Source organism: Ptychodera flava, chromosome 10 (assembly GCF_041260155.1).
Source record: "Ptychodera flava strain L36383 chromosome 10, AS_Pfla_20210202, whole genome shotgun sequence".
NCBI lineage: Eukaryota > Metazoa > Hemichordata > Enteropneusta > Ptychoderidae > Ptychodera > Ptychodera flava.
Window position 1 is genome coordinate 10,447,492 of NC_091937.1, and position 27,543 is coordinate 10,475,034.

Genomic DNA, 27,543 nt, shown 5'->3' on the forward strand with positions numbered 1-27,543 from the left:
AAGGGGCGTTCCTTGGTATTCAAATGCCTATATGAGGGCGCTGTTTTTAAAAAGCAGCCACCCGCTTAAAATCTGTGATTGGTTAGATTTTCTCTTTCCATGGTAACTGTGGCAAAATTGGAACAGGTGACAGTGTACCTTTAAGCTAACACTATTCGATAATAAACGGTAATATATTGTACTCATGACATCAGAGCCAGCTATCCCTATTGGAATGAATGCCATTAAGGTAGAATTCGCCTCGGGGACAGAGATTCGAAATCAGAAACGTTTCCTATTCTTTTCTCATCTACCAGATGTGGAGGCTCATTTTAAAGCTCCTGGCGTAAGAAAACTTTTCACCGTCTTAGTTTTTCGAAAATCGAAATTTTATTATTCTCCATAGAGCTAACGTAGGGATGGCGGCGATTTTGAATTTCGAATATTGGGAAATCTCAGGTAATTTATCTCTCCAGTACCAAATTTTGCACGGTGACCCCCGATTCTTGTTTTTGATTTGTTAAGAGAATGGTCGAAAGTTTTATTGAGTAAACTTTGAGCAAAAGTATAAGTCGTTCATTTTTAATGTGTGTTCTACCTTAAGATAATGTATTGCGTTACCTATGACCTTGATAACTCATATTTACGTTTGTTACGTGGACGTAGTTGTATTTCACACTGAGAAAAAAGCAATCATTTTTTTATTTTTTATTTTAATAAAACGACAATTGTCATACCGAAAAAAAGTATGTGTTTTCTTTCATCGGGGAACGAAAAGGTCGATATACAAAACGTTTTGCAATTCTCCAAACTCGACCAAACCGATCTACTCATATAATTTTTGCTACTTTCATTATTAAACCTAAATACATTGCGAGACACTTAAAGGTTCAAAAAAGTTGATAACTGCATATAATGTATTCTGCATTTTATTTCCTGCAATGTTTATAACTATGTACATTCCAACTGTGCAAGTTTTGTGCTTCATCGTAGGTCTTACCTGCGATATATTTGCAGACTTTTCAAACCAAATAACGTTACACGTTCCAGCGAGTATTCCTTAATTTTGCCGTTGGGGTCCGAGTAAACTGACGTCGAACTAGAAGCGAATGACTCGGCTAGATGTAAAAACCACAAGTTGGTTTATTAAAATTCGAATTCAACAATATCTTGTAACACCAGAGTAGCAAGGCTTGTCAAGCCATGCAATGAAGCATCAGTAATCCTAAACCTAAGGCATGGCAAGTTCCTATCTTTCCTCGTGATAAAGAACGTTGGAGAAAACATCAGGAAAAGTAGCAAGCTGAATCGAGCGGAAACATACCGAACTCTGATTGGATAAAATTAAATGTCTGTGATTGGCTGAGAGTTTCTATCTCAGGATCCTTGTGTCCTAATGATTAAAATTTGAATTACATTGTAACTTATCTAAAGTGGTCCTGCGACTACCCACCTGCCTGCCCAAGTTGGAAAGAATGTTTTTGACATACAGTGCCTTTATCATCATTGCTTGAACTCTTCACCAAATTCAAGATGGACGTAATGATAGTGTCCACTGCACATGTATGTCTTTATGTCATGGACAACCATGTTTCAAGGGATCTCACCTCTCACAACCGTTCTTCAAGTTGCAATAGACGTATAACGTTTAGGACATAAATTTGTGCTAGAGCGTTGTGTTCACAAACGTTGCGACTACGCCTTAGCTGTCTGGTTATGATTGGCTAGGCTCGCAGATGCGTTACAGTAATGAGCACATGGTAGAACGAGACAAGAAACACTCGAAAGTGAGGCAAGGACAAGAAAATATGGCGGCCAATGAATGATTTGCATTCGGAACAGTAAATATTAATGAGACTTGAAGACATATAGGCAGCCAATGAATGACCGCAGATGGGACATAGGGACATAAAACTTACCAATCAACGTGAGTGACGCTGGGTTTAGGACACAAACTTATGTCCTAAATATCATACGTTTATTAGGACCAAACGCACATTATTAATATTACCCCAGGGCGTTTGAACCATGCATCTGGTAGTGTAGCGTGTTCAACTGGGTTTCGCCCTTGCGTGTAGCTTTTATATTAACTCACGCCCCATTCTGCGAGTGTTAATCGTTTTAACGCATTGCAGGGCACAAAAATTGTCATACGCAACACTAAGTTGCGTTTCCTCGTTTGAAGTACTTCATAAACACTTCAGACGACAACTTTCATCGTAGCCCATTCCTAGGCTCATAGGCGTGTGCAAGTCAGCGAAATTGCGATCAATATGAACTGTTTGAATTATATTCCTGGAACGGAGACAAGGCTATTGCTTTTGTTTAGTTAGCGTTAACATTGTTACGTTTCCACTTACTTATCACACCAAGCGCATGCGCATTCGAAAGTTTTCAATTTAAGTAGCCACGGAGAGAATCAATCACCACTTGCGGTTGTTAGCCTGACCTCAGCCATTCAAAGCATAGGTCCTGAGTGCGCCTTTCACTTTGACTGGAGTGGCAACTTGTTGATGAATTCGTGTTAAAATTGGAAAACAGGGGAAGGACATCGATTATGCAAAGGTGTTTAAATCTACTGGTGCTGTCGTATGTGTTATGCCACATAATAGATGGAAGACTTTGTCAAGGTAAGTCAAACACGGAAACGATTAAAGAACGAAGTGATTTTAAGTTTGACAGAGTTCAACAAAGCCGTGTCTTGTATTTCGCCTACTATGTGGAACATTTATATTTTCGTCCAGTTCGTACAAGTTAGCCTAAGTCCCTCTCTGAACATCTTATCTGAACAAAATCTCTCTGCCAAAATGGCGACTTTTCAGATTCTGTCAGGGTTACATGTGTTACTGTTAGTGACAGTCGTCATACGCAAATTTCCACAGATGCATTCGGGGTTGACTCACAAACATCGCTATTTGTCTGTTCGTGCCTCTTGAAACTTGTGATATCCATTGATTTGGCTGTTCTTTTAGTTTTGAAAGAGATCGTTTAAATCAGGAGAACAAATACTAAAGAGAAAATTACCGTGAACTATTTTAAGGAATAAAACATACAAATCATTCTAGTATTCCCTTCCCTCATCGGGTCAAACGAGGCTAGTACCGGACCAGAGTAAGGGATTCACTGTCGGAGGACGTTGATTTCTACACTCTTAACGTGTTGTTGTGCCCCTGAGCAAGGCACGTTGCTCCTCAGTGCTCCATTGGGGTAGTGGGCTTTTGGTACCTCATCCTGTAATTGGGCTAACGCTCGTTGGATGATGGACTCATAAAAAAAACAAACAAAGAAAACAAGATTTTAAATTATGCAGAAATTATACTTGAAATTACGCACCAATACATTAAGGCCAGGGAAGCGATCATTGGGGTAGCTGCCCTAAAGTACATGATAATTTCATATAAAAAGTAGTGTCGTTGCAGTACCATTGACAACACTACGAGAGAGAGAGAGAGACAGAGACAGAGAGACAGAGACAGTGAGAATGAGACAGAGAGACAGAAACAGATAGACAGACAGACAGAGAAACAGTGACAGAGACAGACAGACGGACAGAGATATTCAAGATTACAAATTTAAGTGAAAAAATAAGGAACGTTTTAAACAGCCACAAGTACTGTTGCAGTGTATTGTTATCTCACCTAAAATAATAAAAATAATACCCAATACTTAAGGCCTGTACAATTGGCCAATCCGCTTTAGCATGCCTTCGCCAGTTCACTGCACATGCCATTATATTCTCAGCGAATACTCTCATTAACCGATAGTGATATATTGGGGTCGATTTAGAGGTGGGTTTTTTCCACCTAGCGGTATAAAACCATCATACCCCCTGCGGTGCCAGGTCAAAGCAAGAAAATCAAAAGACCTTGTTTACCAGAAAAAAGAGAGGGGGTGAAATTATACCTTAGTCTACGTAAGTGGAGACATGTCTCAGCAAGCATTTTTGCACAATGCAGCTAAAGTCATGCAACCATATTATTTTCCCGTCTGCATGTCATTGTGTGGATCCCTTGTTACGAGACGCGGCTACTTTCTCAGCCCAAATTCAAGAACTTCGCCGCATGGTATAAGGCAGAGTTTTGTTGCCTCATTTGCAGCAGGGCGATGGGAACAAACCACACAGGGAACTGCCGTTCTTCATCTTGAAGGTTGTGATGGAACAGCAAATCGACGTCAAGGGGTTACACAATGTTTGACTATGCGTCAACTCTCGTACTTCTTTTCCTTTCAGGACTGTCAGAACACGACGTGACCTACATCGGCAATTACATTATGACCTTTGAGGAACGCCACCATACTCGTTATTCTTTAGAAATCTCTGAGGTTGAAACTGTCTTGGCGATAGGGATAAAGTTCAGGCTATTGCCGGAGGATGAGGCCGAATCACGATTCAAACTTGCGAATTTAACAAATTTTGTTTTTAAAGACGTTGCTGATGGAACACAAAACCTTACCGATGCCCAAATTGTGCAGTTATTCAGGGTGAGTTTGAAGTCTAAAACATGCAAGATTATACATACACACATACATATATACAAAAATACATAAATACATACATTGATACATACATAAATACATACATACATACATACATACATACATACATACAGATGGATATATATATATATGTATATATATTTGTTTATGTTATTTACTTTTTCAACTATCCGTCGGTCTGTTTACCCATTTGTAAGTTTCATATTTCGAAATGTCTTTACGGAGGTTGTTGGTTTGTTTGTATTCTTACCTGTTTGCTAATTATTCAGCCTTAGACCTTGTCGTTAAAAATAACATGTAACATTTTAGGTTCCTTTCTCAAAGCCTTCCCTTTACAGTGTTGTATTTGAAAATCACGTTTTTATGGACAACAGCAGAAATAACGTTCCTGATGTATGGAGCAATAACGTAGCGGCAATAGCTGTGTGTCCCTTTTTGCTAGTCCAATGAAATTTCATATTGAACTCTTCAAAGTGAAGTCGAGGCTCGCTCATTAAATAACAATAGAAGCAAATTCTTAGGGAAGTCTTAATCCTGTTATCCAGTCGAGAATCTAGAAATTTTTCTCCGCTCACCTTTGTTTCCTAGCTTGGTACCCTACCTTACATCATAAACGATACACGAGAAGAAATAATGGACTTTGATTCGTACCCCCTTGACGTACAAGCAGCTTTGGTTGATGCTTTCTTTCACGGTAGCTTGCGTAGTGACGTCATCGCCTTGATAAATGACATGCTGGGCTCATGGACACAGGTGTGTGTGGAGTACTTGGATGTGACTGGTGCATGGAACGAAGATGAACTTTCCTCTCAAGGTAAAGTGTAAACAATATGTACAATTTACGTCGAACACAAATTAATATAGACACACACTTTGATACATAAAAGACATAGATACTCATAAATATATTGATATATAGAAACATACTATGAGATACATACATACATACATACATACATACATACATACATACATACATACATACATACATACATACATTTCTTCCAGTACAAAAAGTATAATGTCTGTGTATATGTATGCTTTGTTGTTCATATGTATGTACGTGACCAGGATAATGTGCTAAGAAGTGCATATTATATGTGTACAACAAATATGACATCCGAATTTCCGACACAAGTATTGGTTCCTTTCACACGGAAGTGCGAGTGGCATACAACACATGTGAATTTAGACAGGTAGTATGTGGTTCTTATTAGTTAGTTATAAAGTCTTAGAGTAGTAAGGGTAAAACCTAGTATATTTAAAATATGAAAAACACTGTCAAATTTTAATTAATATGCAAATGAGAGAAACATAAAGGAGGAGTGTGAATGTAGGGCAAACAAGGACGTCTACAGAGGGCGAAGCATTTCTGGAAAGGTCACATGCGCATTTCAAACATCGAGCTTTGTAAGGGGGGGGGGGGTGGCGGTTTATGTTTTACATTGGCAAAGGGAGAGTGTCACATTTTAGATAGGCCCAACGCTTTCCATCACAAAGACTTCCTAATTGTGGTAAACAAAACACGGTTGCGTACAGTATATGGCAGCCGACATACATCGATGTATATTTTAACGGTATCACTTTACTTTTCTGCATCTAATAATCTAACACTACTAGTTCATCATCCTTTCACCTGTCCTCAATGATGACAGCTTCATATCCGTTCAAGTTTTACCGTTTTCAAAATATATATTCAATAATTTACGAGTATCTCCGAGACAGAAATACTAAAAATATCACGAGCACATCATCTGGGAGTGTGCAAAACGAAACTGAGGCATATTGATTCTTAAGCAAATTGTCCGCAATTTGCCAGACAAAACGCTGTTAACGAATATCACCATCCCACAGAATCACAGCAGCGAATGGTATCAAATTGTAACAAGTTTTTCACCTATGGACAATCACTGAACACCTCCATTGCAAAGTACAACCCATGCTCGGATGACTTCGGTAAGCAAAGTGTTGCTTGCGAATTGTTGTTGTTTGTGGTAGGGGGTAGTGGTGGCGGTAATAGTGGTTGTGATGATGATACTTCTTTATAAACGTTTAAAAAACGTTAATCGATTAAAATAATCGTCACACCGGTGATTCGATGCGAAGTAATATTGTGACTAGGTGACTGGGTACCATACGTTGTGAGTTCGAACCCTGTTGAAACCACCGTATACTGTATAGATCAACCATGCATTGTGTTTCAGTCAGCCTTGATTTAATTTTCCTCAAACTGTAGGAAGCAGTTTGTCTTAAGTTCCTTCTGAAGTCGATATAGCAAGTATAACACACCAGCTCGAACAATTTTGAGTGCATTAATTGAATACGTCTTGAAATGATTCTAAGATCTAGCCATCGAATTCTTGTTTTTGTTACTTTAGTAGCCAGTTTCGATGTTGCAGACGAAAGGTCACGGGATCAAATTTAAGTAACAGACAGCGCTGTAATCCAAAATAGCAACAAGATAGACTAAATGTCATCAGTTTTATTGTACGATTTACAGAACTGTTTTACCCGTACGGCCCGGAAGTGGGTGACAACAACAACTCGATAAATGATGATGAAAGTTCTGGAGAGATTTTTATTTCGATTCCATTTCCTTTCTTCGATCAAGACCATGACTCGTTATGGGTAAAGTTTGTTTTTTTTTTACATTTGATGTATTCGGCAATGGATAGCTGGATGGACGAATGGAAGCACAATCGAATGTATGTATGTATGTATGTATGTATGTATGTATGTATGTATGTATGTATGTATGTATGTATGTATGTATGTATGTATGTATGTATGTATGTATGTATGTATGTATGTATGTATGTATGTATGTATGTATGTTATGTATGTATGTATGTATGTATGTATGTATGTATGTATGTATGTATGTATGTATGTATGTATGTATGTATGTGTGTGTGTGTGTGTGTGTGTGTATGTATGTATGTGTGTGTGTGTGTGTGTGTGTGTGTGTATTTATGTATGTATGTATGTATGTATGTATGTATGTATGTATGTATGTATGTATGTATGTATGTATGTATGTATGTATGTATGTAACTGTTTACCTATCTATGACAAAATGTATGCATACTTCTAGCTATCTATCTATCTATCTATCTATCTATCTATCTATGTATCAATGTATATCTATGTATCTATTTATCTATGTATCAATGTATATCTATGTATCTATTTATCTACGTATCTATGTATATCTATGTATGTATCTATCTATGTATCTATGTATGTATGTATGTATGTATGTATGTATGTATCTATCTATCTATCTATCTATCTATCTATCTATCTATCTATCTATCTATCTATCTATCTTTCTATCTATCTATCTATCTATCTATCTATCTATCTATCTATCTATCTATCTATCTATCTATCTATCTATCTATCTATTCGATTCATTTTTAAGTGCAGTTTAAAGGAGTAAGCCTACACGTTACTACCGATGGGTAATCATCTACTTTAAACATTCTCGACATATGAGGGCAGTAGAGTCAGATTCGTTGATCAGACTGTTCTCCATGTGTCATTTTCACTTTAGCTGCTGATTCCAATTTCACAATTTCAAGACACGAAATACTGAACGTATGCATGTAACCGTTCTCTTGGAGCAGTTGAAGCCGTTTACCGAGTAGGCCCTCTTTACAAATACCATTTTCGTTCCAAATTCTCTAACGGAACGACATTTTTGGTCTTTAACGCCAGGTTAACACGAACGGTATAATATCTTTCCTTTCGGAAGTCAGACAGTACACCCCCGATCCTTTTCCCCTAGTGGGTAGACGGGTGGTTGCGCCATTTTGGGGTGACGTCGATACTAACAGAGGTGGCAACGTCTTTTGGCGGGAAACAACTGAAAGTGGTATTCTAAGGAAAGCTTCAAGCCATATCAAGGAGTATTTTGCAAAAGAAGATATTCTTAAATTTGAAGCAATCTGGGTACTTGTCGCAACATGGGACGATGTGGGATACTTCGGATCAGAAAATGAGATCCTGGTGAGTGTAAATTCTCTCCACTTCAGGGTCTTTGGATTGAGTTCAAACTGTGTAATGTTGCGTATCAGGTCTTGTTGTAACTTCAAAAAATCCCTGAAGCCGCCCTTTTGAAAAGCAATCACACACAGGTTACTTAACGGAATGATATGAAGTCACTTTAAAATCCACCACAATTCTTTGACCACTGAAACCTAAACAACTTCAGCAAATTTGGTTTTTAAGGTTCGGTTTAAATAAATGCAGTTCATTTTCGATCGGATTTAAAGTAACAACGTACGGCATCCAGTCACCTTGAGAAAACATGATAGTCCAAACCACTTGGCAAAATCCAAGGCTAAGATATGACTCGATATTTGTTTTTGCAACCATTTTTGCGGTAAGCTGTTATACTTGGCATCCATTTAGTTTTAATATTTGATTTTAAAGTTTAAATATACGAAAGATAAAAATTCGATGACCTCTAAAATCTGTCAAAAGACACCAAATCGCATCCTAGCTGCTCAGAACACCCGTTCATGTATTTCCCGTTACACTCATTTAATTTTGTCATGTTAGGTGTGTTGGTCATACATGGAGAAAGTTTGACAAGTGTGACAAACTGAATGTTTGCATGTCTCTCACTAGGCCATATAGCAATACTGCATGCATTTTTTCGCCAAACCTGTTATCTATATTGGTCTTTAGGTCTGTCTACTTATGTTATTCGTTTGATAGCAAAATACTTTGCATGTTAGCTGTAATCGATTTTGACTTGGTTTATCCAATCATACCAAGGCCCATCTATACTGTAAGTTTGATGAGCATAGCATCATGATTATCATCTCATTTGCATATTTATTAATTTCTGTTCAGTCACTGAAAGCACTGAATGCACCTATCATATTATCATTCTCAGCTAAACCTGTATATGCTATTGGCTTGATAAGTATCCCATTCTGATTTTACTCATCAATATTAAAGGCATATGTTTAGACCAAACCTCTACTATTTATTGATAGGTATGGCTACCCTGTTACTGTACTTCAATAAGTGCAACATTCTAATAATAAGCTTATTTGCTGATTTAATGAATGTATTTAAATAGACAATATATTAACAATAAAGGCACTAATTTTGACCGAACATCTGCTATTATTGATCATACATTTGTCTACCTATTCTGAAGGTTTGATAAGAAGGGTATTCTGATTATTAACTCACTGCATATTCAATGAATTGCTGTCATAAGGCCATAAATAAAAGCTGAATACAGTAGTATTTTATGAGGCTTTCGAAGTACATTTGCCTATACGTGGGTTGACATTCGGATGGTTTGGTGAACATAGTATTCTCAGTTCAATGTATTTGCAGTGACAGCAATCACATTGATAAACAGCAAAAGATAAATTGTGCCGACCATCGTTCTTTCTTTGACGATAACACCAAACAATTATGCCTTAGCTTCTCATCTGAGATTAGAAAAGCCGTCGATACACACAATTCTACCTGTGAAAAACCTGGCGCTCTTGTTTTCAAAGTCAAAATCCTAACATTTTTGGCCATACGCATTTTTTTTTTGAAAAATGTCCTACTATTTTCTTCTGAGTTTTTATCAAAACAGAATCTCCTTTTATTTCCCGTCCTAATGGGCCTCCATATTTTTACGCAGTGCGTAACCTGATAATCATATTTATTTTCGCCTCTGCATGTAATTCTATCGACAGAGGAACACTTTCCAGGCAGTCTTGATAACAAATGGAAGACACTCATTTGCATTGTTTAACTATGGAGATATCGTTTGGACAACAGGAACAGCTAGTGATGGAGATTCGTTCACAGGTCTTGGTGGTACCCCTGCACACGTAAGTATAATGAGAAAGGTACCGCTCAGATCGGCGATATATATATATATTTATAACACGCCACATGCTCATTCCGTGTCGCCATTCGCCAGAACACATCACGTGACGAGAAAATAGATACGTCTAGTCCCCACCGAATCGAAAAAAGTGACGTCAGAGGTTATTTTTTGAACAGCTATTTCCTAGGGAAATAGTTCTGACCAAATTTGGGAAAGTCCCGGTCACGTGACAGTAGTGTCGTCTGCAGCTTTGCAACAATGGCGGGTGGGTAGAATGTGATGTGCGTTCGGGATAGGTGACGACACATTCTCTAAAACAGATTTTCCAACATTTTCCAACATTCCAACAGCGAATGTAGGAACTTGAACAGCTCATCGACGGAAAAGATTAAAGTGCAACTTGGGATGTCGCATGCTATGCTTAGAATATTTTTTGAAAGAAAGTGGTACCACGTACAACTGAAACCGCTGTGGAAACATCGCCCAGTAAACTTGTCACAATGGATTGTTGCGGTACAAAATATCAAAACGCATTAAAAACTATATAACAATACAACATGAGCCAGTGGTGTGTTATAAAACACCTATAGCCTGGTCTTTATTCGGGCTATAGCGCTCGTCTATTACCCCTCGTGGCCGTGTGTTAGCAGAAACACATCGCTACACCCCTCGGCCTACGGCCTCGGGGAATAGCGATGTGTTTCTGGTAACACACGGCCCCTCGGGGTAATAGACGGGCGCTATAGCCCTCATGACCAGGCAATAGGTGTTTATTATATATATATATATATATATATATATATATATATATATATATATATATATATATATATATATATATATATATATATAATCTACCTATCTGACGATCACGTGTATGCGTGAAACTCGAGTAATAGGTACCTAACATACTTGATGTGTTCTCATATTTATTGTATATATGTATGTATGTATGTATGTATTATATATATATATATATATATATATATATATATATATATATTATATATATATATATATATAATATATATATATATATATATATATATATATATATATATATATATATATATATATATATATATATATCATATATGTATAGTTACTTGATAAAAAACCAAAAAACAAAAGGTGAACTCACCCATTTCCGTGTGAAACGAAATTTATAACGAAAATAAAACTAATTGTTGAGTCAGGAATAGGATACAAACTGTAAAAGTGTACAGGCTACTTATCTCAGCAAGGACGGCAAAGCTCCAAAGTCAGACAGTGAGGCAGACCAATGTAGTCCTTGCAGGCTTGAGGTTGCACAAAGTCCACAGTATACATCCAGCGTGGCAGTGAAGGTCTTGCAAAGTTTTGAAATTAATACTGCTGGAGTTTCCAAAGACTTAAAGTAACACGGAAGAGACACGATCCCGAAATGTCTGACTGCACGCTGTGCTAGTCCTATATTAAGTGGTTATATAAGAGAATATAAGAACAATCTAGAACTTCTATTGATATGCTAATTACTGCTCTAAATTTATCACCTTCACATCACTAATTACCTTTCCAGAACATTCCAAACATGACTAATTGAATTCAAGGTCGTGAGGTCGTGAATGACAGTGACCTTGAGAATGTTCCAGACTAATTAAACTCAGCTCATGAGTGAGGGGGAAATGGCCTACATAACACACCCCTCTTAAAAAAAAATTAAAGAAAAATCTTTCTTTTACAAATTTGATGTTAAAATGTGTCAAACTATAAACTCTAAATACGAGAGAGACTATCTGCAATTAAATTGTCTCTGCCCTTGATATGTCTAATATCAAGGTTAAACTCCTGAAACATTAAACTCAATCTTAGCAATCTCTGATTTTTGCCTTTTAATTTCTGCGGAAAAACAAGAGGGTTGTGATCAATATAAACTACTCTTGGCTGATTTGATGAATTAACATAAACTTCAAAATGCTGTAAAGTTAACATCAAAGATAACACTTTTTTTCAATTGTACAGTAGTTTCTCTGGGAATTGTTAAATTTGCGTGAAAAGTAGCAAACAGGATGATCTGTCCCATAACTATCCTCTTGCACTAAAACAGCACCAGCAACCGTATCATGGATGATCTGTCCCATAACTATCCTCTTGCACTAAAACAGCACCAGCAACCGTATCATATATATGTATATATATATATATATATATATATATATATATATATATATATATATATATATATATATATATATATATATATATATATATATATATTTACAAATAACTTTAAGTACAAAGTAATAACGTCTGTTACTTCAGTTTCGCGCATCCTGCAATCCTCAGACAATATATATATATATATATATATATATATATATATATATATATATATATATATATATATATATATATATAATATATATATATACTCCTAAATGCCATATGATGGTTCTCCCTAAGGTTGGTTTTAACTCAGGAGATGGAATCGTATTCAAGAACGTCCCCGGATCCCGAACTGCTGCTATTGTAAACATAGAAGAAACTACAAACATTAATGTTACTGGACGCTACGTTTTCAGAATTGACAGTGCAGAAATAGAAGAAGGAGGATGTAACACACAAGGTACAGAGTTCGTTGGCCAATACTGAGTGATTATTACTAAATTGTCGTCACTGTATTTTGATTTTGTCGGTTATGACAAATGACGATGATGAAGTACATGACTGATGATTACGATGGTGACAGTGATAAGGAAAATGACATTTACGACGACTACAGTGATGATAATGACAATAACCATACATTTGAATTCTTGATAGATGAATATGATGAAAAAAGTCAGCTGTGTCAATTAATAGAAATAGTTGTGTAACGTCTCAACATGTACGGTCTCTTCGTTGAAGTACCGGTGTTTGATCGTCAATAATGCTGACACACCAAGTTGTCGGTTGTGAGCAACACTTTAGATCTTTATAACTAAATAGCAGCGGCAAAGACTCAACATCTGCTCTGCCAAACTCTAGAGAGTATACAACTTAAGTAGTATCCAAATCAACGTATCATAATTAGTGAAAGACTTAGCATACAGCTAAGTTGAATTCAAATCCACCGGAAAATATTAAGGAAGGGCAATATTGTCAAACAGCGTCAGATAATTTTTGAACTTGAAGCTAGAATCAAATGTTAAAGTCACCCTCCAACCAATTTTAATCACTTTATAGAATCTGTTAAAACAATACATAACTTAACGTACGATAGAAGGTTACGTCGAATTCAAGATTTCAATCGTAAATAGACCAAGTGAATACGCTGCAAATCGTTAATATCAGACAGGGTGATTGCCTTAGGTCAACGTTAAACATTGAAAATGATGTGGAGGGCATTCGGAAGGTGTAACGTTCTCAAAACCGGGAAGGAGTTACAGTTTATATTAAAGATGATGACGATGACAACGACAAAGATAATGATGATGAATGGTGATGATGATGGTGATGATAACAACAACGACAATGTCAAAGAACAAAAGGAAGAAGAAGAAGATTTTGATTTTTCAGATGAATACTTTTTTATTAAAATAAAACTCCTCCTCCAGAAAAGTACATATCAAATCATTTCAATTGTAGAGACGAAAAAGAAAACTTGAATCAGACAAAAAAACGTTAAAATCTGATGATAAATTACTGAAAAGTCTAAACAAAACTGGACACGAGAAAAAAAAACAGCAATAAGAAGAAGAAGAAGAGGACGATTATGGTGACGATAGTAATGGTGAATGGTGAAAAAGACGACGACGACAATGATGATTGTGATTTTTGATGATGATAACATTGTCACATTGTTACAAACTTTCGGTTGCCTTATCCCTTCATTTTCAGGTTCAATAATCATTTACCCCGTAACTGGCACAATGCTTGGTGGAGAGAAGGTAACATTAGTAGGACACTGCTTTGATCAGTCTGGTGCTGACATGATCAGGTTAAAGTTCCGTGACAAGAAAGCTGTTACGTGTGGTTTGACAAAAGCGGGCAACACAGCCGAATGCATTACTCCTATGTTTTATGAGGTCGGCAGGCTACCATTTAATGTTTCGACAGATGGGGGCGCCAAATATGTATACGATGGCATATTCACTGTCTGTAAGTATACATAGACCTACATGTTGTATCAAGTAGTATGATGAGGCTTTGCGCCAGCCATGTGCTTTTTGGCTTTACAGACTGTAACATTTAGGCAAGAGCATATGCTACATCTACACTTAAGCTTGGTATAGGTCATTTTAGGAAAACCCAGAAATTGGTCATACGTGCGAGCTGGTCACTTGTGATCAGCATTTCCATTTCTTCAGATAAACTCGAGGTAAAGCATGAATGGTATATCTTACATCGCTAATAATGAGGGTGAAACCTATCAAAATGTGACTCCAGTTGGTATATGGACCTGTATTTTAATTGTTCCTATTCGCTCGAGGAAGTAGTAAAAACTTTCGTTGTTACCAAAATATTTATGATCGTTTTCGTGATAAATACGACTGCGCCAAGTCATACTATACAAGAGCGTCCATTGGTTCGAATTCTGTCTTGACTTTTAAACTAGCAATAATTAATACTATACATAATATTTTCATTTTGATTGCACGTCATCGAAATACGCACTTGGAACTATGATTGATAGAGTAAGCTATTACTGCTATTTAAATAATACTTTCAGTCACATGTTTTAGTCAAACTGATGTTTTGCTTAGTCTGGGAATGTGTATAGTGACAGTGATTAGCTTCTACACCCAGGTTTACATACAATTTGGACAGTCAGAAAAATGTACAATCGCTATGTAGTACGATTATATGACTCGCTTTATTTTGGCTTTAACCTAAATATGAAGTGAAAAGCCAATGTTAAGAAGTGTTATAGCTTACCATTTATCGCCCTTCAAAAATAATATTATGTATTTGTAACGTCTTAATCACCACAAGGGTTATTATATCAACTTGGTATGCCTGAACAAGTCAAGTGCTTTAACAGTTTTAGTCACATTCTGTCTATTATCTATACCTTTTCTTCTGCAGTAAATATAGAACGAACGGAACCCAAGGTAAAGCGGCTGAGTAGCAGCTCATGGCACACCATTGAGGGAACTGTGACCATCACATGGCCAACCAACATCTTCGAGACAGCTTCCTTGGTTGACATCCGTCTATACGGATACGAAGAGGACGCCACCAGCGGTTATTTTGCTTGGAATAGATCGTTAGATCTCGGGGCTGGAGTGCCAAAAGATCAAGGAGTATTTTCATTTGACCCCCTAGAGCCGAGGACGCTGCATGATATCGGTGCAATTAGGATATCCACAGCTTCTGAAGGCGATGATGACGAGCTGTGAGTAACGACCTCTTTTACCTGATCACAGTAATATTATGTTGGTTCCATAGCTTTCTCCTGTGATACAGTCAATTTCGACAGTGGAAAATGGTAGCAGAAAGGTTTCTACCGTATTTTGCAATCATGTTTACCAATAAAGCTAACGAAGTACCAAATAAATGATCGGGCAATTTGCTGGTTGTAGCAATGTCCTCGCGATCATTGGACAAGAATCAAACATATTTCCACAGTTTAAGATAGAATGTGCCCAGAGGACAGATGTTTGGCCCCTTAAACATCTACATTTCAACTTGTTGGGACTCATTTATAACCACATTGAGAAAATAAAGTTTTACCTGTTCAATATTGTGATAATTGAAAACTTTATTTTCCGGCAGAGTTCAGAAAGTGATGGCGGCCGTCTTGAATTTTAAGAATCACTAAATGTCACATATGCAATGTAATGTCTTTCTGCAGTACAAAATTTTGCGTGTGGTCAGTGCAATACTAATAAAGTTTGTTTGCCAATTCTCGTTATGAAATGGTCTTTAATCTTCGCCATCTCTTTCTTAACTCTATCTGAAAGTACAGTTTTAATTTTCACAATATTGAGCTGGTGAAACTTTACAGTTAGATGAGCCCATGCACAAATGGTAGATTAAATGTTTTGTAAATGTTTAAGAGTGCGAATATCTCTCCTCTGGGTGCATTATATCGTATACTGTGGAAAAATATTTGTTTTGTTATTTTTGTTCAGTGACAATTTCTGCGCACTCCTATTCATATAGGACACTGGAAGCAATATGGAGCGATGTTCACGACCTTATATGGAATTCCCGCGTTGATACCGGGATGTTGTGTGAAAAGTGGTACAGTGAAGTCATAAACGATTTGACTTTCTCTGCGGATCTCGCAGCTCCCTGCCCCTGTACCTTGGACCAGGCCCGTGCTGATATTGGTAGATACACGCAGAGTCCTGGTTGCCGCCTTGGTTCGAGACGCTCCGACAATTGCTTTGGGAAGGCTAACGCCGTGCACTGCGTTCGTGTGAATGTGCCAAGGTACTAGAATATAGCTAACCTTGAACATAAAAAAGGATTGTATCAGTGTTCTTGTGTTTATTCATATAATTGACACCATTATATATTGCGACAAATTGAATTTTACGATATTTCAACCATGTCAATAACTTTTGTGCTGTTTCCTAGATCTATACATTTATTTGTGGATTCGCAGGGAAATAAGAGAGTGAAGTAGAATAAATGCTGTTTTCATTTTTCTCACCAGGTCGCTTTTCCCTAAACTGAATGATAATTGTTCCAAGTCATAAATTGTTATTCAACCTGACAAAGATAAAAAAGAGTAGCTTTAATGCTTGCGATGTCTTTTCACACAGTGACGAGGGTACAGGGCGAGAATGTTGCTACAACGCCGCTGGAAGCATCATTGACTCGGCGGACTCCTTCAGCGCTGGCCCGTCCCACAGTCGACACCATGGTGGAATAACACCCTACAACAGCCCAGGGAAGATCCCCTACTTGTCTAACTTCAAGGAAGATGTATTGCCCTGGTATCGTTGCTGTGTGCTCACAAACTTCAATAAATCGCTGTGTGATAATTACTTTGAAGTCAGACCGTCGCACAACTGTACGGACTATTCACCACCGCGCCCAGGTTTGCCGCTACTACCTGAATGTTTGTCACTTAATGTTCTACAGCACGGCAGATTTAATATCGATGTATTCGTTGATGCATTATTGAATTATAACCAGATTTTTCCTAATCGTCAGACCTCCGGGGATCCGGAAACCCGCTATTTTTTAGCTTCAGAACTGGGTATGATGTATGTAATATGATGCGCCGAATATTGAAATGTATTTTACACATATATACATGTGTGCAAGTATTGCTGATTATGTGTAACCTTTTACGGGGTCATGTTTTAAGTGGGTAGGTTACATCAAAATTTGTACCAAGATCCAAGAAGACTTTTTTTGACCAGCCAGCCCAGGCCGCAATAAGTGTACGTTGTTCATATTGCCACACGTTTGTTAGAAAGTATCGTAAAATTGGGCAAAAAGTCAGTGTCAATTTTTTTCTGTTCTCACAGCGACCCTGTTCGGGGAGCCTCACATGATAACATTGGATGGACTTCAATACACATTCAACGGACATGGCGAATTCACTCTGCTTAGCGTTAATGATCGAAGCTTTGTCTTACAAGGTCGTATGGTGCCACTCGAGTCAAATGGTGGGTAAAAACTCTATTACTCGTACATCATCCACCGGTTGAAGGTTATTTCATATCAAATCAAAAACACTAATAACATGCTGTTAGTTTGTTTTGACTGGTTGATAATGATAGCTGTGATCCGTCGAGACTGGAGTCTTGATATAGGAACCATGCTACGAAAGAGCACGAGCCTGGTCTAAGATATCTCAAATGTGGAAGGGTACGGTCGGCTGATACCATTTTCTATATCATGTTGTCGAAATTCGTTCTCACCATGGATTTTGCTAACATTTCACGTTTTTGATGTGAATGAATTCTCGAACTATCCGTGCCCTTACGTTTCAGAAAACGATACACTTTTTTATTTTTGATAAATTACCAGGCATTGCGACCGTATTCAAAGCCTTCGCCATGAAAGGAAACAACACAGCTACGGTACATGTACAGAGGAGTGACCGTAGAATCTTAGACGTATATATTCGTGAGCTCGATGATAATGACTGGCAGATGTTGGACTTTGAGGAGGAAATCTTTTGGGAAATACAAGGTACCTTGAAAAATTAATAAACGTATTGTAACCTGAGACACAGAGAAACATAAACAGAGTGGCAACACTTGCATGCCTTTTGTTCCATGGTCGTCTCGGTAGACTATTGGCTTTTCATATTAAAATGAGCTTCAAAGGTGTTAAACTTTTTGGAGGCTTTGTTTGTGGTTGATAATTACACGAGATTATGCGAAAAATTCGACGAGATGGCATCGTACTGCTAGTCGCGTAGCAACCATAGTTACTTTGTGAGCTATCAGGCCAGAAACACTGCTTCACGCCAATCAAAACATAACACGCCAGCAGTTTCATAAACATGTCCTTTCTTGACGCACGTGTAAAAGAGGGTATGACTGACCGTAAACCATTGAGTAAAACTAGACAGTATCGATAAAAGATTTTCAAATTTGGTTCAAACACACTCATTATATATTCATAAAAATATGAGAGGAATTTTTAAGGCGGTAAAACTCATTTTCCTGAAGCTCAAAACAGTCCCGTTTTCGCCAGCACGTCAATTCTGCTCAGCACCACACGTCAACAACAACACAAACTTTGCCGAACATACTTTCGCTTAACAATTGGCGAAAATCCGAAAATTACCGAAAGATTCATGGTCTGGGCGGCACTCTTCGGAAAAGAGAGGCGAGAGCAACCTGAGGCGAGGCGAACATGGATGGGTTACGTAACCGCTTTACGCCTTAAACAATACCCGTTGCCACTCTATCTATCTTTCTCTATGCCAGAGATAAGGCTTGTGGCCTGCCTCATATCTGCCGCTGCCTTCTCTGTACGCAGGAAAAGCGTCTGGTATGCGCCGTTCTACAATTATGTATCAATCAGTGGCTGTCATTGGCCTGTTTTATGAAGTAATATGTTTGGCAACACTCCAGAAATTTAAAACCTGCAATAGTTCTTTTTCAGGTTTTGTCTAGGGCGGCATTTTTTAATTTGTTTTTGCTAATATTCACTTGAGAGTGCACATGAAGGAACTAGATCCTCACCAAATGACTACCGCACATTGTACCTTTTTCGTAACCAAGGTCATTGGCAGATTTGGGCGGGATATAATGCCTATAATACATTGAATGCCCATTCGCTATCTCGTGACATTATTGAAGTTGTAAAGTGTCCAACATTGTGTCGAATCATTGGCTTCAAGGCCTGGAGGGTCTAGGGTCGAACGAGCAACGCGTTTGAACTGATGTCATCGTAGAACGGCGTACAATATATGTAACATATGCGTATCACCCTTTATTCCGTACATTCAGTTGTTTTTTTTCGGATTGTTTTCTTGTGAAGCAATAATGTAACAGTCAATAGTGCTGCCTTTGACATACAGCCTCTTGGTCATAAAAATTGGTAATATCTGTTGCGTTTGGCTTTGGAGACACGATCGAAACAGCATCTACTACTCCTTGCTATTATGGTTAAACAACTCTAACTCTGGGCAATAATGCAGTTAGAATTATTTCACCTCACGTATTATCCATGCAGGTACTGTCATTGGCTGAGCCTCTCTCACGTGATATAGAACAAAAAGTGATCGATCATGGCTTAGGTGATATAACCCTGTCGCGAGCACTGATATAGCCCTGTCCTGAATTTCGCAAATTACAACGACAAGCATCGGAGTTGTAGTTGCTTACTTGTATTTTCGTACCAATTATGGCATCATCGCCAATACTTTTGATTTCTTTTCCACTGTTGTTTTGTGATAGGTGTTACCATATCAAGGGCAAATATTACAGATAAAAAAGTGTCAGTGATATTCGACCTGGGCGTGTCAACTGAAATATCTGTAGTCGGACAAGCTATGTCTCTACTATTCCTGGCCAAACCGGAATTCAAAAATCAAACCGTGGGCCTTCTAGGGACCTGGAACGATGACCCGGATGATGACCTCTTAACACCGGAAGGAAACCAGGTCCCCGCCAATTCGAGTCTAAGGGACATACACTACAACTTCGGGGTGACCTGTAAGTTGCTTTCTTCCTTTCGTAACATAATTTACAGTTTGTCAAGCTCTATTCATGAAATGTTCGCCATTTCACTGCTATTCCAATGTTTGCTGGAATTAGATTAGTCGAAAAAGTTTCTATGTATTTCGTTTAGGTCAGTTTTTGGTTAAATCATAGCCCCTCGAGAAAAACGAGGGTCTATGTTTAAATTCAATTCAATCTTTATCACTTAACACATGCATGTATCTGCAAAGGGTGCATATAGGATAAAAAAGAAGTATACAAATCTACAAATAACATCCAATGTAAGCATGTATGCCGCAGCCGTCGACATGTTTGCAAGCAGTATCATGATCATGTTTTCCTCTGTTTATATAATCTCAAACATATGTTTGTTTGTTTCAAGTTGAGGAACTCACTGGCGACAGAGTTTAAACATTGTCGTTACTGCTGATATAACAATATTTAAGTTTGGATACTAATTCTTCAGTAAAGCTGTCAGAACGATTATTCCTTTCGTAGACGTTACTTCAGTACCTTAATCCATGACAGGACAAAAGAATGTTAGAAACAAAATTCGTTCAATGCGAGCAAAATTTATGATCTTTGATTCTTCATATTGACTTTTTAGGGGCGATATCTCCCGAAGACTCCTTGTTCTACTACAGGCCTGGACAAGACGTTAACGCCAGCACAGACCTGACGTACGAGCCGATATTCGAATTGCCGCCCACAAACGATTCTTCTGAGGCCGCTAGTGTCTGTGGCGAAAGCCTTCAATGTCTCTTCGACTACATAGTTACAGGGGATCAAGAAACGGCCATGGGCTCACGCGTTGCTGTAGACAGCTACATTACAACTGTTAATAGTACAGCCGAAGGTAATGAATATCGCGTCGAGTGTCGTCGAAATGTGTTTATTTACAAGGCCCATTGTTTGATAAAAGAAGAATCTAGTATTAAACTGTGATATGTAGCATATATTATTTTCCTGCTAACTATAAATTTCGACAAAATTATCATCATTGTTGTTCCGTCCTTCATAAAAATTTGTTCAAATCCAAAGCACTACCCTTTTCAAAACAACACATTTTGTTCAGTGTCATTGTTCACAAAAAGGATAATGATATTGAAGACAATGTCTTGTAGTACAGAAAAGTTCTCTTCTCCCACTGAGAATTCACAGTTGAAGGAGAGAACTTTTCTATACTAAAATATAAATGCTTCTATGATGAACATACACAGTATCATAAGAAAATGTCTTTTGCCGACAGTCATAATACTACTCCGGACTAAATTAATAAACTTACACCAAAGAGGCCTCGTTGAAAAGTCGAACAGTTAAGACTTTGACATGACGCTATTTCACACATTCAGAAGTTACCATGAAAAAATCGAGAAAAAGTACTAAGCAGGATCAACGGTGCCTACTTGTTGTTGCACAAATAAAAATATACCAGATTCATGTAGATTTTAATACAGGTTTCTGAGAAATACATTGGCTCTCAACTCACTCGGCAACGTGAACAACGGTGTCTATGAACTTATAAAAGGTAATTAAATAGTCTATTCAAATATCTTACACCTCTTGACTAAACATGCATTTTCCTCACTCATAAAATATTGCAGTACTAAGTTGCGGGTTTTTACCAACACCAGCCAATGGCATGAAAAACGGGTCAAGTTATATCGCCGGATCTGTTGTCATTTTCGAGTGTTTACCCGGTTATACAATCAGAGGTTCGAGGGAGAGATATTGCCATGGTAACGGCTCGTGGGATGGTCCCGAAGTGACTTGTGAAGGTAAATGCAGTTATGCATATGTTTGTGAGTCTACCACTTGAGTGCAATGCTGCATGAGTATAATCGTAGAGCAGTATATGGATAGAAGAACACTAAATATGAATAGCCAAAATTTCAATCTATGTACCTGTGTATGTAGTTATTTATATTCATACTTATATATATATATATATATATATATATATATATATGTTAACATACATACATACATACATACATAGATACATACATACATACATACATACATACATACATACATACATACATACATCGGTGTGCTCATAGAGTATTCATGTGGTTGATGAAACAATGCAAGAGTGGAAAATCGAATAATCATAAGTTTTTTACTGTACTACAGCAATATTATGTGAAATAGTAGATCCTCCCAGGAATGGTATCGTAGTAGACGGAAATCGACAATATCCGTCAGTTGTGACCTTTGACTGCCAAGAAGGTTACGTCATTAATGGCAGTAGGACAATCGCTTGTCAGACTGATGGCTCTTGGGATGTAGATCCACCACAGTGTGAAGGTAACATCATTGTCTCAAATTTTATCCCAAGACTTCATTACGGACGTTCACAAGATTCCAATAGGCGCCTTTTTTTAGAAAATATACACTTCTACAAGGGCACAATGGTCGATAGGTTTATGTGCATTGTTTTTGTTTCGTTTGTTCGTTTTTTCGTTTGCGAATGAATAAACGGTTTCTGCAAGTACAACATTGAATCGTGCTTTTCTCTTTCGTAGCAATATTATGTGGGGAAGTCGAACCTCCTTTGAATGGTAACATGACCGGTGAAAGTCGCACATTCCAGTCCGTCTTTACGTTTGACTGCAAAGAAGGCTACGTCATATCAGGTAGCCGGGAAATTGTTTGTCAGGCTGATGGTACCTGGAGTCAAAGAACGCCAGATTGTGAAGGTACATTTATCAATACTGTGTTATGCTTACTTGAGACAATATCCGCACTTATAGTCAATTCCAAGGAAAGATTCACCAAATGAAGGCATTGAAAACTTTATTCATTCACTGAGTTTCAAAATGAGCCCCTCCCAGTGGTAGAACGAAAACGTATCGTAAAAGTTTTTAATTAATCTTTCTTGGTTACTGTATTTTAACCATTCTTACATTTTCCTACAGTAATCAAGCCAGTGCAAAGTGAAGATACCAATAAAATCAATATGATGATGATAGTCATTGGTGTGACCTTTGGTCTTGTTGTGATCTTTTTATTTGGTCTACTCTTATCGAAGGCATGCTCGTCATCTTGGACGTCAGGAAAAGCGCAAGTGTTCATTTTCCTTTCCTCTTGTCAGTCATTCAGAAAAGTACCTTTCGCAGACTTGCCCAGCTCCAATGGAGTCTAAGTAACTTACTAACTAACCAACCAACAACAGGTCTACAACAACCATCAAAGTATATAACTATTGAACTAACTATTTACTTAAATATTGAACTTATTATGTAACTAACAATTTACTAGTTAACTAACTAATTATTATCTAGATAATTCACTTTTGCTGAAACTAGTAACGGGTCGGCGGCAGAAATGGGTCACTGTGTATCGAAAAATATTTTGTGTTTTAGAATATTGTTTCTTGTCGTCTAACTACCACGTTATAGCATTAGTCTGATTTGGCTTGTGTGGTACTAACGTAATTCATAGCCTGCAAAATGAGCTTGTCCATTAGAAATCTTACAATCGAGTTGATTGGAGTCTTTGATCGACAGTTGCGAAAACGCGTCAAGTACATGTATGCCTGCAAGTGCAAGGATCGATGTAATACCCTTGACAGTAAATGGTTTCAGTGTACAAGGCATGCATTATAATGTTATTCTTTATGACTGATATTGTCCATTACAATAGCTATAGAGTGCCCTTTATCCAAAACCATTCCTCGCAGATACGATTGCCATTCAATATTTCCTGATTTACTTAATCATTTACTTTCTTAAAGTTATCTCTGCGGGCGTCTCAATACCACATTGCTCTACATACAGACGGTTAAGTTTATATACCCTAGCTATGAAATAAAACTAACGAATCATTGGTGTTCTTTTCTTAAGTTAATTCTGCTATTTCTCCAACAGATCTTCAAGCATGCAAGAAGATGTTAAGCCCAAAAGTATTGAAAGTGACGGTTAAAGTTGAATGGGGAATACTGATGAAGGAAGAAAGGCCAACAATCCTGTAATTTACTTCCATAAGCTTTATAGGAAGGGTTACGAATTAATTCCAAGGATTAACAAGAGCGTGTCACTTATCTTTGTAGATAACCTTGAAATTCATGATAATAATTAACACGATTGGAACTTATTTTGGATAATTGAATTTTTATATTTTCTAACTTTCTCAAAAGTGTTAGATGCAAGATAGTTGAATGTTGCAATAATACAAATTACTCATAAAAACAAGTGTGTAATGTAAAAAGAATAGCAGATGAGATTACATTTGTAGATTAAATCGGCATTACTTCACCATCCAATTATCCCAACAAATTAGTTCAAATCGCGTTAATTCAATTATACATAGCGATAAACTAATGAGAAATTTGCGCTTTCAAAAAATCTCTCGAAAATCATTCAAATAACGAGTCAATTAGCCGAATTGTTGTATTTCTGTTGTATTTTAAGAGACTGCTTTTTTCAATTCAAAGTATGAGGGTGCGTTGGTTCTCTTTGTTTCTCACTGAAGACCATAGCTGCAACAATTAAAGTGGGAAATCGTTTTTATAAATGCGTTAGTTAAACATTTCACTACCGTTAGTTTTGAACCCTGCTGACACATAAGGGCGATAGTTAGCCCAGGCGTGGACGCAGTCCAAAAAATGGACCCATGTCACAGCACTGTTGTGTGTCTGTGAGTGTCTTTGTGTGTGACGCTAAGCTCATAACTCAAAAATCTCGACCAAAACTGATGACGATTTGTTATCTTGTATAGTCACGTATAGATCCAGAATCAATTAATTTCTTTGACTGTAGATTGCATAATTAAGAAATATTATCAGAATGTTAACATAACATATTGGACCAACGTGCAATATTTGAAGTGTCTAAGGACGAAATACAATGTGATTTCTACATAACATTGCTGACTTCAATGGTATGGGCTGGGTTTTGAGGATGTTGACTACTGATTATTATCTAAGTTGCAATGTGAATAATTTTAATTGGACCATGTAGGACATCAGTCATTCTGCTTACCTAACAGTATGCTGAAAGTAAGATGAACGCGACATAATGGTTCTTAGCTTATTTGCATATATCCTATGAATTTCCGTAATAAGCCATATATGTAACTGAACGCACCAAAATTGATCTGAGGTGTATTGGTCATATTTTGATTTTTAGCTTAAGTTTGATTGTCGAGATATATAATAACAAACTAATTTGCATCTATGGCAAATTATTGTTACCATAGAAATAACGGGCGATGCGCTGAACATTAACGTTTAATTATGGGCAAGGGCGAGAGGAAAGCCAAAAATTAACGGGTGAGGCTTGCCGAGCCCGTTAATTTTGGCTTTCTTCTCGCCCGCGCCCATAAACAAACGTCAATGGTCAATCAGCGCGAAGTCTGTTATTTCCATTATATTATCAACGCCCAAAACCGTCAAATTTACGAAAATTTCCCACGCGAACGACAACGGGGCCCAAGAACTTGTCAGTGAGTAGTGCGCACGCTGTAAAAATATTGCAAAACCGGAGATTTTTTCAAAGAAAGGTGTCTAAACTTGGTCAACAAGTGTTCCATTTTATTTTGTGATGGATTATGATCTTTGTACAAATTACAATTTACGTTTTAGCTAAAAAGTTACGATGTTTACGATATTATTTATATTCACGGGCACATAAACAAACCATTATTGCGTATTTGTGGTCGGTCACAAGGTTCAGCTCGACCAATTAAAATGCGACAGTCAGGGCATGGTAATATAATACGCTATACAAAAACTGCATTCTCTTAATTAACTGAACGTCTTACGTACATTTGTCATACTTAGGTTTCGTTCTATTTAATGTATTTTGAACATGTCATATTGATTGTTAGCTCGTATGCACATTTAGTGAATCTTAATAAATCGGTATTTAGTAAGGCTAACTGCATTGAATTTGATCAATCTTCTTATATGTTTTAGTACCTTAGACTCAGTTCTAGTTATACCGAAATTGCATTTGGGCAACACGTACTGATTGTTAGCTAAATTGCATAATAATGCTATTTTTATGATTTTTATGATTACACCGTATACAAGACACCGAATACACTGAATTTGAGCGAACTTCAGGAGTACAATGCAAATGTTATGATGGAGTATCATAGAATATTGATGATTTTAATATACCTAGCATTTGCATTTTCAACAAGTTATTGGAAAGGGGCACATGTGTACACCGAATGCATTGAATTTGAAAACAACATTCTGTGAAATATGCCGAATGTTTGATGAGCATGACATACTAATTATTACCTTATGTACATATTTTATTAATTTCTGTAATTCTGCATATCAGTTAAGCTGAACGCAAACTTTTGAAATGTATTGTTCATATTCAGGATGGTTACACAAGAGATAATTTCTATATTTTCATCAGGCCATAATTCAAAACTTAATGCACCAAACATAAGATAATTAGTAAATTTTTGTTGTCATGAATGTTTGATGAGTATAAAACATGATTAATAGCTAATTTGCATATTTCATTATTTTTTGTAAAAATATATCAAAAATTGATTGCACTTCCAGGGTACAGTTGCGTGCCATTTAAATTTTATAAATTTAATCGTAAGAGATCACATACAAAAAATATTTTAACCATGCTGAGAAATGGTGAAATACATATAAATAACAATATAGATTCGACGTGGTCAATTTACATATTATAAACATTTTTGCTCTGACCATAAGCATAGAAAACATAGCCAGACAACAAGTGTTTAACTTCAGGAAGTAGAAGTTCAATTGTGTCAGTATTATGAAGTATACTTATATTCCAAATATACTTCACATATAACCAAAATACGATATCTCTGGTAAGACGTAGTGTAAGCAACGATAACAAAGAAAAAGTTTCTCGTCTTTGATTTGTGACTGTGAAAAAATATCACAAGTTTCCCTTCCGCTATGTTTCCATGTTTTCCATATATCGAATGTTTTGAACGTGGTTTGAAGACTCACTTTTTACTGAGTTTTATCAACTGTGATTTTAGCCATTTTGCTCGTTTTACGCAGATTTTACTTCATTTTCAAATTTCTTTGTGATGTATTTGTGACTTTTTTAAAACACTTTTTGCTCTCATTTAATCATGTATTTTATTTTCTTATTCAGT

The 27,543-nt window shown here is 37.1% G+C and overlaps 1 protein-coding gene across 2 annotated transcripts; it reads left to right on the forward strand.

The window, feature by feature from the left end:
• The first annotated feature begins 2,388 nt into the window (after positions 1-2,388).
• On the forward strand, positions 2,389-25,676 carry LOC139141959 (sushi domain-containing protein 2-like). 2 transcript variants are annotated; one of them, XM_070711737.1, is made up of 21 exons: positions 2,389-2,609; positions 4,211-4,461; positions 5,065-5,290; positions 6,331-6,432; positions 6,977-7,104; positions 8,197-8,487; positions 10,191-10,328; positions 12,770-12,932; positions 14,186-14,446; positions 15,374-15,683; positions 16,454-16,726; positions 17,062-17,339; positions 17,776-17,916; positions 18,281-18,445; positions 20,167-20,424; positions 21,038-21,286; positions 22,035-22,208; positions 22,567-22,740; positions 22,959-23,132; positions 23,352-23,500; positions 24,303-25,676. In XM_070711737.1, the coding sequence occupies exons 1-21, from the start codon at positions 2,537-2,539 to the stop codon at positions 24,327-24,329; spliced, it is 4,005 nt and encodes a 1,334-aa protein (XP_070567838.1). In that variant the 5' UTR covers positions 2,389-2,536; the 3' UTR covers positions 24,330-25,676. The 2 variants fall into 2 exon arrangements, with proteins under 2 accessions (XP_070567838.1, XP_070567837.1); XM_070711736.1 differs by having other exon boundaries at positions 23,352-23,496.
• The last annotated feature ends 1,867 nt before the right edge of the window (positions 25,677-27,543 follow it).

Coding starts and splice junctions, on each gene's coding strand:
- LOC139141959 (XM_070711736.1), top strand. CDS start 2,537: ATGCAAAGGTGTTTAAATCTACTGGTGCTGTCGTATGTGTTATGCCAC. Junction 8,488..10,190: donor GATCAGAAAATGAGATCCTG/GTGAGTGTAAAT, acceptor TTCTATCGACAG/AGGAACACTTTCCAGGCAGT. Junction 18,446..20,166: donor AATCTTTTGGGAAATACAAG/GTACCTTGAAAA, acceptor GTTTTGTGATAG/GTGTTACCATATCAAGGGCA.